General features: G+C 43.1%; 1 protein-coding gene and 1 long non-coding RNA gene across 8 annotated transcripts in view; one reads left to right on the top strand and one right to left on the bottom strand.

The window, feature by feature from the left end:
* Positions 1-16,265, top strand: part of MAMDC2 (MAM domain containing 2) — a 183,052-nt gene that overhangs the window by 103,216 nt on the left and 63,571 nt on the right. For all 6 annotated transcript variants that reach the window (XM_067744190.1, XM_067744192.1, XM_067744191.1 and 3 more), the window contains one exon: positions 14,140-14,396. In XM_067744190.1, the coding sequence (XP_067600291.1) occupies positions 14,140-14,396 (257 nt within the window). The remainder of the gene's footprint in view (positions 1-14,139; positions 14,397-16,265) is intronic.
* Positions 194-15,696, bottom strand: LOC137227782 (uncharacterized). 2 transcript variants are annotated; one of them, XR_010944999.1, is made up of 4 exons: positions 15,550-15,696; positions 7,039-7,307; positions 1,878-1,997; positions 194-448 (listed from the first exon to the last, which is right to left on the bottom strand). It is a non-coding gene; the product is annotated as an uncharacterized lncRNA (long non-coding RNA). The 2 variants fall into 2 exon arrangements; XR_010945000.1 differs by lacking the exon at positions 194-448 and having other exon boundaries at positions 1,497-1,997.

Here is a 16,265-nt window from a genome sequence, read left to right as displayed (position 1 = left end):
GTGACCTGGTCTTGCTATTTTCTTTTTCTTTTTTTTTTAACATCTTTATTGGAGTGTAATTGCTTTACGATGGTGTGTTAGTTTCTGCTTTACAACAAAATGAATCAGTTATATATATACATATGTTCCCATATCTCTTCCCTCTTGCATCTCTCTCCCTCCCACCCTCCCTATCCCACCCCTCCAGGCGGTCACAAAGCACCGAGGTCTTGCTATTTTCACATTTCCATATTATGCTTGACTTTCTTCTGTTTGCTGTTCAACATTTCTTATTTCTAAAGACAAGGCTGGAATAATCCTAGGTTACTTTTCACTAAAAATACATGGAGTGATGGGAATAAGTTTTTAAGAACTTCCCTGGTGGCAGGGAGGGGAGCCAATAGTACTGATGGTCAGTCCTGAATGCGGTGAGCCATAGGGCCCCCTAGTGGCCAAGCGGGCTGGTTCTCTGCAGGGAAAATAGAGAGGAGAGGTCATCAGTGAGCAGTGGGCTGGAGGAGAAAGTCCCCACAGAGACAGGGCAAGGGCTTGCGTCCTTGTGAGTTATGGCAGCTCTCACCGGGACCTTGGTAGGCTTCATAAAAGCCTAGGTCTCCCTGCAGTTGCAAAACATTCCAGTCATCAACTGTAAGTTCTTGTTGACCAACGAGAAGATTCTGGTGACTGGCTTTCCATCAAGGACAGAATAGGAATGTTGGTTCCGCTGCAAAGGGTAACATTTTCCCTTTCATTCCTTGGCCATGCAGATATTGAGGTGATCTGCTCAGTCACAAAAAATTGCTGATGATGACAGTGTGTCCCCTTCAGCTGCCTGAAGACATGGCAACTTTTTATGGTTCTTTACTTCATTCCTCATTCAGTGTAGTTTCTCTTCATGTGAATATTTTTAACCACGTCTCCAACTTTTTTTAAGTGTCCATCCTATGGCTTATCTTGGCTTTGGACAGTCTTCATTCTGTCCTTATTGTTATCTTTGCTCCTGTTCTGTCTCCTTTATATCCAGAGTCTCAGATTCAGTTTCCCAAAGGGGCCAGGCAGATGGTATAAAGAGAGTGACATATAGGCTGGGTGAGGACGGTGGCAAACTAGAGAGCATGGACCACGTACAAAGAGTACTCAACTTCAATTAGTTGCCACCATGCGAGAATGCAAGCCCAGGGAACCAGGTCTTTCAGTTTTGCAAGACAATCAGCAAGGCATGGGTTTTATGTGAAATTTCCCCAATTTTTAACTTGGTGAATATTCTCTTAAAAAACACCACAAGGCCAACCAAACACATCTTCAGGTCAGACCCAGTTAGCCAACTTCTACTTTGCAACCTTTTTTGTAAGTTCCTTTTCTTTTTTAACATGCCCAGGCTTCTTAGAACAACATATTTATAAGTAACCATATATAAGAAATGTTGGAGTCTCCTGTCTCCTGTGGTTTACCTGGTTAAGACAAAGCCAACTTTTTTTTTTGCGGTACTCGGGCCTCTCACCATTGCGGCCCCTCTCGCTGCGGAGCACAGGCTCCGGCGCAGGCTCAGCGGCCATGGCTCACGGGCCCAGCCGCTCCGCGGCATGTGGGATCTTCCCGGACTGGGGCACGAACCCGTGTCCCCTGCATCGGCAGGCGGACTCTCAACCACTGCACCACCAGGGAAGCCCTGGATCTAGCATTTTCATTCATTCAACACTGTATTAGGTATGATTGGAAAAATGACAATTAAAATGACAGGTCCTCTATGGCCCCTGCCTGGTTTCAAGGAACATACATTTGAGAAAGAGGAAAAGATTTCTACCACAAATGGACGTAAGACAAAGTAGTATGTGTCGAGTGCTTCCAAAAAAAAAAAGAAAGGTGCTTGGTATTCAGCGACAAGAGGGATCACTTACTGTTTGGATGTTCTAGAAGACATGATGCGAGAAGTCAAGTGTATTTGAAGGATGGGCATGATTTGGACAGGCAGAGACAAGAGAGGCAGGAGCCATGATGCCTCTGGCAAGCGGTAGCAGCTGAGAAAGAGAGATAAGTGAGAAAACAGTATGGGGGCAGTTCTAAAAGGCTTTGAATGCCAGGAAAGAGATTTTAACTTTATTCCATTGATGATGGGAGGCCATTGGAGGTCTTTGAGAAGAGAGAGTTGCAATCACAGCACTGTGTTAGTTTGATTAACCAGATGGTGATTATCTCAGTAGATACAGGACTGAAAGGTAGAACAAGAGAACGAAAAATGCCCCAGAAACCATTTCTTTAGATACATCTATGGTCACTTACATAAGGAATTGAAATTAGAAAAAGACCAAAACTGTATTCACTTCCTTCTTTTAAAAGTAAGGTTTAGCACTCTTGGAGATGACAAAAGATTTGGGTTTCCATATGTATATCCATATTTTGGTCCTAAAGACACACAGCCCATCACTACTTGTGGCCATTGTAGGAACCACACGTCTAATGAGTGTTGTGTGTAGAGTGAATGATAAGCTGTTATGACAGATTAATCCATGAATCTGAATGAGTATTTTAAATGACAGTTGGGTTAACTCAAAACAATAAAATGTTACTACCTCTTGAAACCTTTGTTTAAATGAATAAAACAACTAACAATGTCTTGGGGTTTCAAAAAGAAATGCCAGATGACATTTTCTTAATTTATGGAAGTTGGCTGATTTTGAGATTGTTTTTCTGCCATATTTAAAAATTCTAGTGCAAGGAATAGAGAGAATCTTGAAAGACTAATGCATTAAAATTGCAATAATCCTTGGTGTCATTATCACAGATGTACAATCTTCAGTGTTAGATAACTGTTCCCAAATTACTTAAAAATTAGTTCCAAAGTCAGATCCTCTGGGTAACCAATATCATGACCTAATAATTACTTGTTCAGTGCATCATTTTTCATTCTCAATGATGGCAAGGACCAGGTGGCTTGGAGAACACGTATTTCTTGGGAGAGACAGCAGACCTGTGGACTAGTGTCAAATCATCCACTTGACTATGTTACCTGAGTATCATCTATTCTTTGAAGAATGCATCACCACTAGTTCTTGCTCACTCTCATTTGTGAGCACAGAACATTCTGACCATATTTGCATCAACAAGAGATAGAGAAGGAGGACTAGGCTAGAGGTCAGAAGGCTTGTGCTCCAGACCCAGTTAGTTATCAGAGCCCTCTACTACTTTGGGTGATCAGTGGACATTTGGTCCTGTCTAGAACGTCCAGTAAGACATTTGGCCCATGCCATAAGGTCCTTGAAATTTGGTCCTCTCCAAAACATCCATAAGCATATTTGGTCCATGCCATGGTTTTGGACAGGACCAAATATCAAGGACCTTTGGCATCTACCAAATGTCATATGGACCAGATATCTTGTGGATATCTTATGGACTTGAGGATATGGGGAAGGGGAAGGGTAAGCTGTGAAAAAGCGAGAGGGTGGCATGGACATATATACACTACCAAATGTAAAATAGATAGTTAGTGGGAAGCAGCCGCACAGCACAGGGAAATCAGCTCGGTGCTTTGTGAACACCTAGAGGGGTGGGATAGTGAGGGTGGGAGGGAGGGAGATGCAAGAGGGAAGAGATATGGGAACATATGTATATGTATAGCTGATTCACTTTGTTATAAAGCAGAAACTAACACACCATTGTAAAGCAATTATACTCTAATAAAGATGTTAAAAGGAAAATTACTGAAAATATGGAAGACTCACAATGACTGAGAAACAATATTATTAGACTATGTAACAAAAATAGACAATAAATAATGCCAAACTAATCATTTTTTAAAAAAAAGCAATCTATAGATTCAATGCAATCCCTATCAAACTGCCAATGGCATTCTTCACGGACTTAGAACAAAAAATTTTACAATTCATATGGAAACACAAAAGACCCCGAATAGCCAAAGCAATCTTGAAAAAGAAAAATGGAGTTGGAGGAATCAGGCTCCCTGACTTCAAACTATACCACAAAGCTACAGTAATCAAGACAGTATGGTGCTGCCCCAAAAACAGAAATATAGATCAGTGGTACAAGATAGAATGCCCAGAGATAAACCCACGCACTATGGGCACCTAATTTATGACAAAGGAGGCGAGAACATACAATGGACAAAAGACAGCCTCTTCAATAAGTGGTGCTGGGAAAACTGGACAGCTACATGTAAAAGAATGAAATTAGAACACCACCTAACACCATACACAAAAATAAACTCCAAATGGGTTAAAGACTTAAATGTAAGACCATACACTATAAAACTCTTATAGGAGGAAAACATAAACCATAACAAATCTTTGACATAAACCACAGCAAGATCCTTTTTGACCCATCTCCTAGAGTAATGGAAGTAAAAACAAAAATAAACAAATGGGACCTAATGAAACTTAAAAGCTTTTGCACAGCAAAGGAAACCATAAACAAGACAAAAAGACAACTCTCAGAATGGGAGAAAATATTTGCAAATGAAACAACAGACAAAGGATTAATCTCCAAAATATACAAACAGCTCATGGGGCTCAATATCAAAAAAACAAACAATCCAGTTAAAAAATGGGTGGAAGACCTAAATAGACATTTCACCAAGGAAGACATACAGATGGCCAAGAGGCATATGAAAGATGCTCAATGTCACTAATTATTAGAGAAACGCAAATCAAAACTACCATGAGGTATCACCTCACACCAGTCAGAATGGTCATTATCAAAAAATCTAGAAACAATAAATGCTGGAAAGGGTGTGGTGAAAAGGGAACCCTCCTGCACTGTTGGTGGGAATGTAAATTGATACAACCAGTATGGAAAACAGTACGGAAGTTCCTTAAAAAACTAAAAATAGAACTACCATATGACCCAGCAATCCCACTACTGGGCATATACCCTGAGAAAACCATAATTCAAAAAGAGACATGTACCACAATGTTCATTGAAGCTCTATTTACAATAGCCAGGACGTGGAACCAACCTAAGTGTCCATCAACAGATGAATGGATAAAGAAGATGTGGCACATATATACAATGGAATATTACTCAGCCATAAAAAGAAATGAAATTGAGTTATCTGTAGTGAGGGGGATGGACCTAGAGTCTGTCATACAGAGTGAAGTAAGTCAGAAAGAGAAAAACAAATACCGTATGCTAACACATGTATATGGAATCTAAAAAAAAAAAAATGGTACTGATGAACCTAGTTGCAGGCAGGAATAAAGAGGTAGACATAGAAAATGGACTTGAGGACGTGGGGTGGGAGGGCAAAGCTGGGGCAAAGTAAGAGTAGCATTGACATATATATACTACCAAATGGAAAATAGTTGGCTGGTGGGAAGCAGCAGCATAGCACAGGGAGATCGGCTCGGTGCTTTGTGATGACCCAGGGGGTGGGATAGGGAGAATGGGAGGGGGGCTCAAGAGGGAGAAGATATGTGGACATATGTATGCATGTGGCTGATTCACTTTGTTGTGCAACAGAAACTAACACAGTATTGTGAGGCAATTATACTCCAATAGAGATCTATTTAAAAAAAAACAAGAGTGCTTTGGGTCCCTCTTGAGTACATATAAATACATTGCATTTGACATTAGAAAAAAAGAAAAAGGGAGACTAAAGGGACTAAGGAATGGGAAAAAGAGGACCTGGCCTTTCTAATATCTTGACCAGGAGATTTTCTAATATCTATATCAAGAGATAGGCATGATGACATGGTCATCCCTGAGGAGCACAGAGACTTGGTAGTAGGGTGTATTACCCCTGCTGTAGGCACTCGCCTCTCTCCTCTCCCCTCCCTCTCTCCATCCCATCTCCTCCTCTTCATCTTTTCTATCTTTTCTCTTCTTCCTTGGCTATTCTAAAACACCTGACAAAGGCAGGCAGCTTTGCCCTCTAGCATTGTTTAGTCCCCTGACATCAATACCGAGGCCTAAAGAAGTCGTTGATCCTGAGCCTGAAGGGAAGGAATCCAGGAAGACTTTTATCTCCCTTCCAGCAAAGCATCTGATTATAGTCATCCTAGTCAGAGCCTGAACATCAGAATGACGCTTCTTCATTGATCACTCATTCATTCAACAAACACATAATAAGCACTCTTTATAGGTCAGGTATTCTTGCATATCCTGGTGATACAAAAACTGTCACTGACCTCAAAGAGATCACAGGAACCAATTCTTCCAAAGTGCTATTCCCTAGAATACCAGTACTTGAGTATAAAAGTCTTTATATGAGAGAAGAAGGGCTATATATGTGATCAAATAAACTGTGGAAACCCAGAGCTAAAGAAAGCTAAACAGATTTATTTCAGGACTTCTCAGTGCCTTTAATATAGTTCTGTGTTAATGTATATTATGGCATTTCTCAAAATGTTCAAATACTGAAATGCTATGTAAACATGCATAGTGATGTATGATCAATAGAGGTATGAAATAAATGATATGGGATCATAGAGAAGTGAAAGACCACCTTGGTTTTGGGGTTCAGGGGAGGCTTTCTACAGGAAGTCATATCAGAACTGGAATTTGGCCTGATGGATAAGGAGAAGATAAGTTTAACATATGCAGAGGTGTACAGGCATGAGAGTGAATGGTTTCTTTGATGTCTAGGGAGTATTTGAGAATGCCAGTATGGAAGATGATGGCAGAGTAGGCCCTAGATTCTAGGTTATGTTTCTGCTTATGATCATCAGGAATCTTGAATACTTACTTTCCACTCACTTCTTCCAGCTTTTCTCTGCTATTTCACTTCGACTTCTCTTCAACTTTTGGAGTGAGGTTTTGCCCAATCAGTAGCCAAAGAGCCTTCTCATTCCCACCAAATACACACATACACACACACACACACACACACTCATTCATACTCCTCACACGTAGACTCCTATGTTAAGACTTCCCTGCTGCATAAGACAGGGCTAAAAAAGATGGGTTCTAAAAATTCTAAAATGTTTTACTTGAAAAGCTCTGTGCTCATATGACTCAAAGGTTTGACCAAGATCACTCTTGGGAAAAAAAAAAAAAACACCTCCAATGCTCTAAACAAGAGAGAGGTTGCCTTCTTATTACATTTACCTTCTACCAGGTATATTGATTTTCCCTGAGCTCCATCAATTTTGGTGGCAAAGGAAAGATTAAATGGTTCAGATGTCTGCCCGCAGCAGCAGATTTGCCTCTATATAAACTCATCTCCTGTTCATTCGTTTCCTGGAAGCAGCTTATGCTTTTGCTTTCAGATGAAAACTGGAGAAACAAACAGCAGGGGTGAGGGCAGCTGTGTGCCTGCTCAGAAACTTCAGAGCTGCCGAGCTGCCTAAGGAAGTCTTCCCCGGAGGCTCTGGCTTCTGTGTTATAGAAAAGGGAACAGTGAATGTAATATCTGAAAAATATTATGTGGATATAAGTTTTCCTTCATTTGGCTGTGTGTTTTTAACAGCCCCAAACAGTGAGTCAGATTTTTCAAATGAGCACCATGTCTCCAAATTCCTGTCTTATGGTGGAAATGACTACCACAGTAAGATTGTGGTGGAATACTGAAGGGGATGGAATATTATGTTGCTTTTTCTTACTCAGTTTGGATTCATCACATATGGATTTTTTTTCCTTTTTTAATATTTTATGAAGTGAAACAAAATCCTTCAGGGGGTAACCTACTGACAGCTCAGATCATTACTGTCTCCTACCTGCCTTAGCAAAGAGAAGATAATTGCTGGAAAGATAATGAGGGAAATCTGTTTCTTTGCTGAGATTTTAGAAATCAGGTCTGCATAGGGTGCCACCGTAGAAGGAGCTGAACAAAGTTTCAAAATGTAAAATAAGGTCAGAACTGTTTTTTTCCATCAGAGACCGTGAGATGGATGGATCGTCTTTCCATAACTCATGACATTCTTTTCCCATTTCAGTTTGGATTGAGTTCAAGCATCATCTTAACAGCACCTGTTCATTCTCTCTCTGCATTGATCCATTTGGTTCATTGCATAAGCACCCAGTAGGGGAGCAGCTTTATTAATTTTCTTACCATTGCCTTTGTGCAAGCTCTGCTGGATCTCCTTTCTCTGTCCTTGGGTGACTTTACCATGGCTTTCCAGGCACTTTCAAGTATTAACAAATAGCTTCATTTTTAAGGATTAAGTTCAGTCAAGTCAAAACTCCATTTTCTCATCCAGTTCAAATTTTCCCCCAGACCAGACCACAGAGCAGCATCAGAGAAGGGATTGGGCTTTATTTCTTCATACTTCTTCCCTTTGCTCTTTTCTTCCTCTTTCCCCACTCACATGGCTGCTTCTAGTTCCTCCAGGGTTGGGAAAGGTGGGATGTGGGTGGAACAGAAATGGAAGGGAAGGCGACAAAAGGTTGTATGTGACCAGTGCTGTTTAATCTGGGGTCGATGCCCTTCACACTGCAGGTGGCCAGATGTTGGCCATTTCTCTCACAGCCAATGACAAAAATGATACACTCTCTGACTGGCCATCTGTGAATCCCCCTTAGTGCCTGTCACTAGGTACACCACACCAGCCCCTTTCTTTTTTAACATCACCAGCCCCTTTCCGTTGGGGTTAACACCCTGCATGCAGTCTCTTTGAGAAGAGTTGTTTAAGGCGCTCTAGCCCAGCTACCTTCTGAGTTGCCCACTTAGGCTTAGGGAAAACTCAAATCTTTGCCCCATCAACCTCTGGAAGTACAGCTCCCTGGCAACAAAAATCCTTTCTCTCCATTCTGCCCTCACAGGTCCCTACAACCTCTAGCTGCATGCAGCCAAGAGTTAGGCCCCAGCCTCTGTACCCCACAAACTCCAGTTACCACTGATCAAATTCTCCCATTAACTCTGCCACCCTCCTCTCAAGGCCCAAGGCAGTCACAGAACCCAGGAACTTGCAAGCATGGGTGGGGATGAAATTAGATGGTAGTTTCCCTCCCCCATCCTCTCTACAAGTGGTTCCCTGAAGCCCCCTCCCTTGGATCAAGGTAAGAAAGGGGAAGCAATCTCCTCCTGTTCCCTTGGGGGCTCAAAAAGAAACACATGGCAGGTCAGCTCTGTGACAATTCTCTTCAAAGAAACTCTGTCTCCAGTCTCTCTGATCCCTCCTTGGCCTTCTCATATATACAGGCTGGCAGGGTTGGTGGAGAGATGGGCTACTCTGGTAGAGCTGGCTTAGATTCCATGTCTGCCACAAGGTAGCACATCCAACAGGGATGGTCTAGCACCACTCTGTAGAAAGTAGAGGGACTTGTCCCCCATCATTCTTGGCACTGAGGTCTTAGCAGAAACTAGGAGAAGTTCCATTCAATCTGACTCTACTATAGAGTCAGACTCTATTATAGTAAAACTTACCCAAACCCTTAGAACTAAAGGTTCAGCAGATGACTCTCAGATCCATAGACTGGAGAGCGGGCATGATAACTTGCTGTCTTTGGGTACTGTCTCCTCACGACGGCAGCAGACCAGCTGGCATATGTTCCTTCAAGTTTTCTCCCTTACCTGGGAGACGGCTTGTCCAGACCACCACGACACAGATGCAGACGTTGCAACTGGAGCACAAATGTGGCCAATGGGACCAAATCATAGATGAGTCAGAGGACGCCATTGGCATCGCAGCCAAGGCAATCTCTGTGGAATGCTGGTTAGCCAGACTGTTTGAAAATAAAAGTTCAGGAGCTGCCCTCAAAGTTCTTTGCCTAAGTCAAGGGAAAATGGCTGACTACCAGTGGGCCACTGGTTCCACAACAAAAGTTGAGCTAGTACAGAGGACTGCTGCAAGAAAGTCCTCTTCAGAAGCAAGTGTACATGTGCCGTTATCGCAGGCATTATGCCAGAGGGGCCTGAGCTTTGGCTGGCATCACCGAGAGTTTTGATCTTTCAACAGGATCCCCAGTGATTTGGTTGATTATAGGATCCTTTCCACCTAAGATCTATCTATACCTAGCTTCATCTACTCAGACTTAAAGAATCTGATAAAAGTTGCTTCTTCTAGAGATTCTACCAGCTCTAGAACCCTGGACCAGATAGCAGGGTTGGCCTCATTGAGCTGGGCAGGAATGTTCTCATAATATCAGACACTAGACATAATTTCCCGAGGACTCCAGGCTACCTTTTTCATTCCCCTTGGAAGTGTACACAAAACAGTGCCTGCACACGCCCCCCCAACCACTGGCTCCTCTTCCTCAGAGCAGATTGTACCCGATGCCACACACCCAGCCTGGGCTGGTGGTCATTTCTCTGGCCCAGCCCCCTGGGGTAGACACCTGGTGATTTCTGAATCATCTCCACCCTTTCAACTGAGATGATAAACTTCTGATGAGCTACCTTTTATTTCCCAGTGAAAAACAGTCTTAGTAAATAATACCCAACTTGGCAACAAAGGAATGATGGAGAGGAAAGGGAGGGGCAACAGAATGTGGTCTAGTCTAGTGGTTCCATATGAGACTTGGTGTCAGCAGTCCTGGTCTGATTCCCAGCAGGCTCTCTGACTCACTCTGAGCAGGTCACATTGTGTTTGCTGTTTTTTTGCATCAGGAATGGGACTGTGGCTCACTTGGCCTAGTGTCTTGTGCATGGGCACAAGGCACTTAACTGCAAATTCAGGGGTTAAACTATTGTCCACCCAGGAGGTGAGTAAGTAGCCTTTAAAGAACACTGTCAGATATCTGTGAACTGTGAGGAAGATACATTCATAATGGGTTAGAGTGTGAGACGTTGCCCCTAAACACAGTTATCGTGCACGCCGGAAGTAGAATGAATAATTTCTAGTGGATTTGTGAGGTCTCCTAGATTTACTGAGAGTCTCGTGGAGCCTTTGGAGGTGCCCATCACCCCAGGTAGACTGATTTCCTGCTTCATGGCTGTGGCAGTTTGGGTCCTCCGAGAAGCAGTCACTAAGCTGGGATTAGGTGGAAAGAGACTTATTGGGGGAAATGGCTGGGAAGCATAAGTGGGGAGAGAGCTGGAGCAGCTGGAGGCCAGGACCATGTGTCCATTAGGCATAGAAGTCCCAGTGCCTAGGAGACCTGACATTTTTAGGAATCCATGAGCATGTTTTAATTTGATTTATTTTAAAATCAGAGGGAAAAAATGAATGTCATAATAACAAATATTATAATAGGTCCAGCCTAGATCATATTCATCTTTATATGAATGCAGTTATAAAATAAAAATTTTATATATTTTGTGGAGAAAGGGGTCCAGCGCAGCAAAAGTGCCTAGGGCCCCAACAAAAGTCCTAACATGGCCTGGGTGGGGAGAGCCTTCAGCACAGGATGGAAGGCTAACACCTGTGAAAGAGGGGGGCCAGGCCGATGGGGAGTTGCTGAAGAGCCCCTGTCAGGCAGAATGGCCTTGCCCTGGTACCCCTGCTCTGCTTGGTCATCAGCTGAGGACACCCGATGTGGCATGGCCTTGGCACACATTGCTGTTGTGGATCCAAAGATGAAGCAGCTGGACACTGAATGGAGAGTATGTCAGGAGCCCGCCAGCATGGCCCCGCAATGAGGTACCAAGGAAACAAAGTATGACAGCTCCTCTACCCTTTCTCCCTGGCTGGATATCTTGGAAAGAGATTGTTTCACCGGTTAGACAAATTACAAAGGGCATAAAAACCTCCTCTCTGCCTTTGACACTCACATGCATTCTCAGTGAGCAAAGGCGTGTTACAGGGCTAGCTGGTCACACCCATTCTGCATTAGTCGGAGCTACCTGGCCACCAGCAGTGCTTTAGAGGACACCCGAGCTTAGGAGGGGGGCTCATGGCCCTGCTTCCTTATCAGAGGTTCTTGGATTCTGCTCGGTCTGACATTCTGATTCTTCCTTTAAAATCCCTCCCCAGGGGTGGCCAATTGGGAGCCCATCAGCTGTTTCCAGTCTTGCAGATATGTTTATTTGGCACACACAAAATTTAAAAAATTATGGTGGGAGGTGTTATGGGTTGAATTATATTTCCTCAAAATTCATATGTTGAAGTCCTAACCCACAGAAATTCAGAATGTGACCTATTTGGAAATGTGGTCATTACAGATGTAATTGGTTAAGATGAGGTCATACTAAAGTAGGGTGGGCCCCAAGTCCAATATGACTGGTGTCTTTATAAAAAGGGGAAATTTGGACACAGAGAGATACATGCACAGAAAGGAGAATACCATGTGAACATGAAGGCAGAGATCAATCCGTCAGTGTCAACGAGTGCCAATGCCAAAGAAGCTAGGAGAGAGAGAGGCATAGAATAGGGTCTCCCTCACAGTCATCAGAGGGAACTAATTTTTCTTGTACATTGACCTTGGACTTCTAGCCTCCTGAAGTGTGGAACAACAAGTCTCTTTAGTTTCAGCAACTCATTTGTGGTGCTGTTATGGTAACCCTAGCAAACTAATAGAGGTATCATTTTTAAATGAATGGATTTGCCAGAAAATTCTGGATTTTGAGTTTCAATGGGAAAAGCTTGCAGCACCTGGCTGGATGTCAGGGCATCAGCTGGAAGTAGAAGGATGGGCTCTCAGGGAAGAGCACAGGTCCATGCACGGGGCTGGCGCCCCTTACCACCAGCTGGTTGTTGCAGCCCGAGAATATGGACCCAGCACTATCAGATTTTCTGATTTTTTCAGAGAAGCCTAATTTCTACTTCTCGTTGCTGGTAAAATGTGATTTTCAATGTTGGCAGCTAATCCATCACTCTATTTTCTCCCTGACCCACTCCACTTCAATCATATACTTGATCTGGCTGGCTGCTCTGATCATCTGAGTTTGTGATTTCTGGTTATTCACAGTTGCATGGCTTGGCAAGATGATCAGACAATTCTGTTTAAGCAAGGGAGATTTTTCAGAGGGGTTGAACAATTTGCTACCAGGAGAAAATGAGTTTTAATTTATTCACCTTTCCCCTCTGCCATGTTGCAGTGAGGATCTTTCTGAGACCCTGTATGTGTTTTGAATCACCATTTGTTGAGGACCTACCACATACTAGGCAGTGTGCTAGATGCAAAGTAAGTCTCCAGTGTGTGAATTCATATATTCTTCCTAATATCCTTACTGCTATTTTGCTGAGGATAAAAGGAATGATTATAAACCTGTCACCAGGTAATAAAAGCAAAGACATTAAGCTGTAATTGTTCTGAGCTTGTAAATAGAAAGGCCGTTCTATCAAAGCTTCATTGCTATTACTCCTCTGTCACTGCAGCTCAAATAAATTTAGACAAAATTGCTGGTAATAATAGTACCATACTGGCGAAAGCATGGTACTAAAAACATTAATGGCATTGCTTTACTTCATTATAATCATGTTAGGCAATTACAATGTGCCAGGCACATGCTAACCACTTCACATACATAATCTCATTTAATACTCAGATCAACCATATGAGAGAAATATTTGATTCCTATTCTAGAGATCACAAATTGAAGCCCAGAGATATTGAGTGACTTACTCAAAGTCCCAGGGATGCTAAGATATAGAGCAGGATTCAAAGTCAGTTCTTTTAATGTCCAATCCAAGCTCTCCCCATTCTGCCTCACAGTTTCTCTCTTTCACCAAAATGCCTCTAATGCAGTCAGCCTTTGGGTCCGGAGCCCACCAAAGCCTTGCCACGGGTGGGGTCCCAAGTTCAACTTCCCCAATCCTAACCCTGTCAACAGTGTTGACTGACCTACACATTCTATTAAAGAGGTACAAATTGTCATCTAGTTTGAATTCATATCAGTTTCACTCAAAGAACACACAGCGACATTTTGTGTACATGGGAAAGATGTACAGGAGGGTCACTGCAATTTTAAGAACAGATGGTATGTTTGGTATGCTCTTAGAAACCGTACAACTCAAAGAAGGCTTGTTGGAGGGGGACTTCTGGGGTAATGTCCTGCTTTTTTTTTTCACAGCTGTGTTCAGCTTGTAAAAATTCAAACACTTTACAGATGACACATCGACGTTTCTCTATGTATGTTTTACTTCAATCAAAATTAAGGGGAAGAAAAAGAATGGTGCTTATCTAGTATTAAACAGAGCACAGTGAACTCCACTATTTATCTCCAAGCTGCAACATTCATCAACCCGTGGCCAAACTTCTTTCCTCAATAACTCATTCGCTTCCTCTCCTCCACTCCCGCTGGATTATTGTGAAGTAAATCCCAGATCATGTAGTTGTGTCTGAGACTCCGCCCGCCTGTCTTAGGCTGTTTTCTCTGTGTGATTTCAGGCCACTACATGTATGTGGACTCGGTTTACGTCACGCATTACCAGGAGGTGGCACAGCTCATCTCCCCAGTGACCACGGCCCCCATGTCTGGCTGCTTGTTGTTTTATTACCAACTCCAGCAGGGGAATGACAGCATCTTCTCCGTGTATACGAGGGATGCGGCTGGCCTGTACGAGGAGATCTGGAAAATGGGCAATCCAGGGAATGCTGACTGGAACCTCGCTGAGGTGGAGTTCAGCGCCCCGTACCCCATGGAGGTAGGTGTGCCAGGTGTGCCCTGGCCTGGCCGCTCTACAGGGATGCCACCCACACCCAGGCGTGGAATTCGAGAGATACTACAGTCTCACACTCATTCCTTCTTTTCCGTGGTGTCTGTCTTAATCTTCCTTTTCCCTTCCTTGGCCTTCTCCACTTTTCTCCCTCTTTATTCCCTCTACCTTCATCCCTTATCACTTCATTTTCTAGAGAGAGTATTCTCTAATAAGGACAACTATGGGAAAGCCAGTCAACCCACTAGATTTCTTGGGCACACGCTCCCTCTGAGCCTTGCACTGTGGTCACGTGAGTTCAGAAGAGGAGATCAGTGAAACGCCTTCTACGTGAAACTCCCCCTTGAACTTCCATTCCTGACAGCAACTGAAGGTTTCCCTTACTTGAGGGAATACTCTCTCTAAATTTAAAAAAAAAAAAAAAGACTTCTTTTCTCCTTTACAGTATAAATAATGTCATAAAAGTCAGAAATAAACTTACGATTGTGGCCCTAATTTGAAACAAGCCTTGGGGGCCTATAAAGTTTTTTAACTTTTTATGGTTTAAAACTCTTTATAGCTACATGAGTGGTAAATGTCCAGTGCAGAAGAATTTGAAAACTTAGAGAGGCAAATCAAACGAAAACACCCTATGCCAGCCCTGCAAAGATAAGAGCTACTAACATTTTGGTGTTTATCCGTGCACACCCGCAGACCTGTTTTCAAAGCACATATATTAATACATATCTATGTATGTGTCTGTTGGATGGTCCAGTACTAATGACCATCCAACCAAGTAGATAAAATTATCCCCATATTACAGATGAAAGAGGGGGAGATGGAGAGTGCAAGAAGTCTGACGTTTTGTTCTGGGTCACACTGCTGGTGCGTGCCAGGGCACTCAGAAAAGTTCCTGCGTTAAATCTGACTTAAATTTGAAGCAAGATGGTCAGCTCTGTCCGGGGACCCCTAGGACCTCTAGAGTCAGTGGGTGCAACATTGTGGTTGCAGATCTGGAGCTCTAAGCACAGTCTTAGTCCCCACAGGTTTTAACGTCTCCTGCTTTCGCTTTGCGCTTTTGCAATATCTTCCCTAGTTCCGTTTAGAGTGCAAAAGAAGCAGATTACCCTCTGGATGCTTTTCAGCGGTACCATCTGCTCACCTGATGTGGAGCTTCAGTGAGCGTTGGGCTTGAGTCTCAGTTTCTGATGGGTCCTGTCCAGTGCCTGCCACTCCCCTTCCCATCCTTCTCCTTCCCCCAGACAGCCCCGGAGAGGGGCCTGTGGCAGTATGTGTGCTATTTCCTATCCCAAAGTCTAACCAGGGCTTGATTGGCTCTTGCAGCCCAGTGGAAAATTTTCTGTGAGTTTGGGTTACAAGGAGGAAAAGAAATACACATACTGCTTCAGAAAATTTTCCTTCTATTAAAGTCAAATGAGTCACACACACAGTGAAGGCGTCGTCTTCGCAAATTCCTTTTATCCAACCGTAAACTCCCGGGGCAACGTTTAGATGAGTGAGACTTTGCTGAATTTTCTTTTTAACCAATGCTTGAAAAGTTACAGTGTCTGTTTACTGCTTAAGTTCACTACTAAACTTCAATACCTATCCTTTTGGGTCACACATGTGTGATTTTGCTCTAGCAGTCGGGACTCATTACGCCGGGATTATTTGCTCTTGGTAATTGCGGGGGGAAAGAAATTTATCCTGTGGAAATCAGAGAATTTAAGGTCCCCATATTCTCAAGTGAATTTTTAAAAGGAAAACAAACATTTGAGACCCTCATTCTGAACAAGAGAGAACATAATGGCACAGAGGCTGTGATTTGCCAATTATGATCGGAAATATTCTTATTCTCCCTTACTGTTCAGTAAGATC

This window comes from Pseudorca crassidens, chromosome 7, assembly GCF_039906515.1.
Source record: "Pseudorca crassidens isolate mPseCra1 chromosome 7, mPseCra1.hap1, whole genome shotgun sequence".
NCBI classification, from domain to species: domain Eukaryota; kingdom Metazoa; phylum Chordata; class Mammalia; order Artiodactyla; family Delphinidae; genus Pseudorca; species Pseudorca crassidens.
The sequence above is the reverse complement of the archived record's forward strand: the minus strand, read 5'-3'. Positions and strand labels throughout refer to the sequence as shown.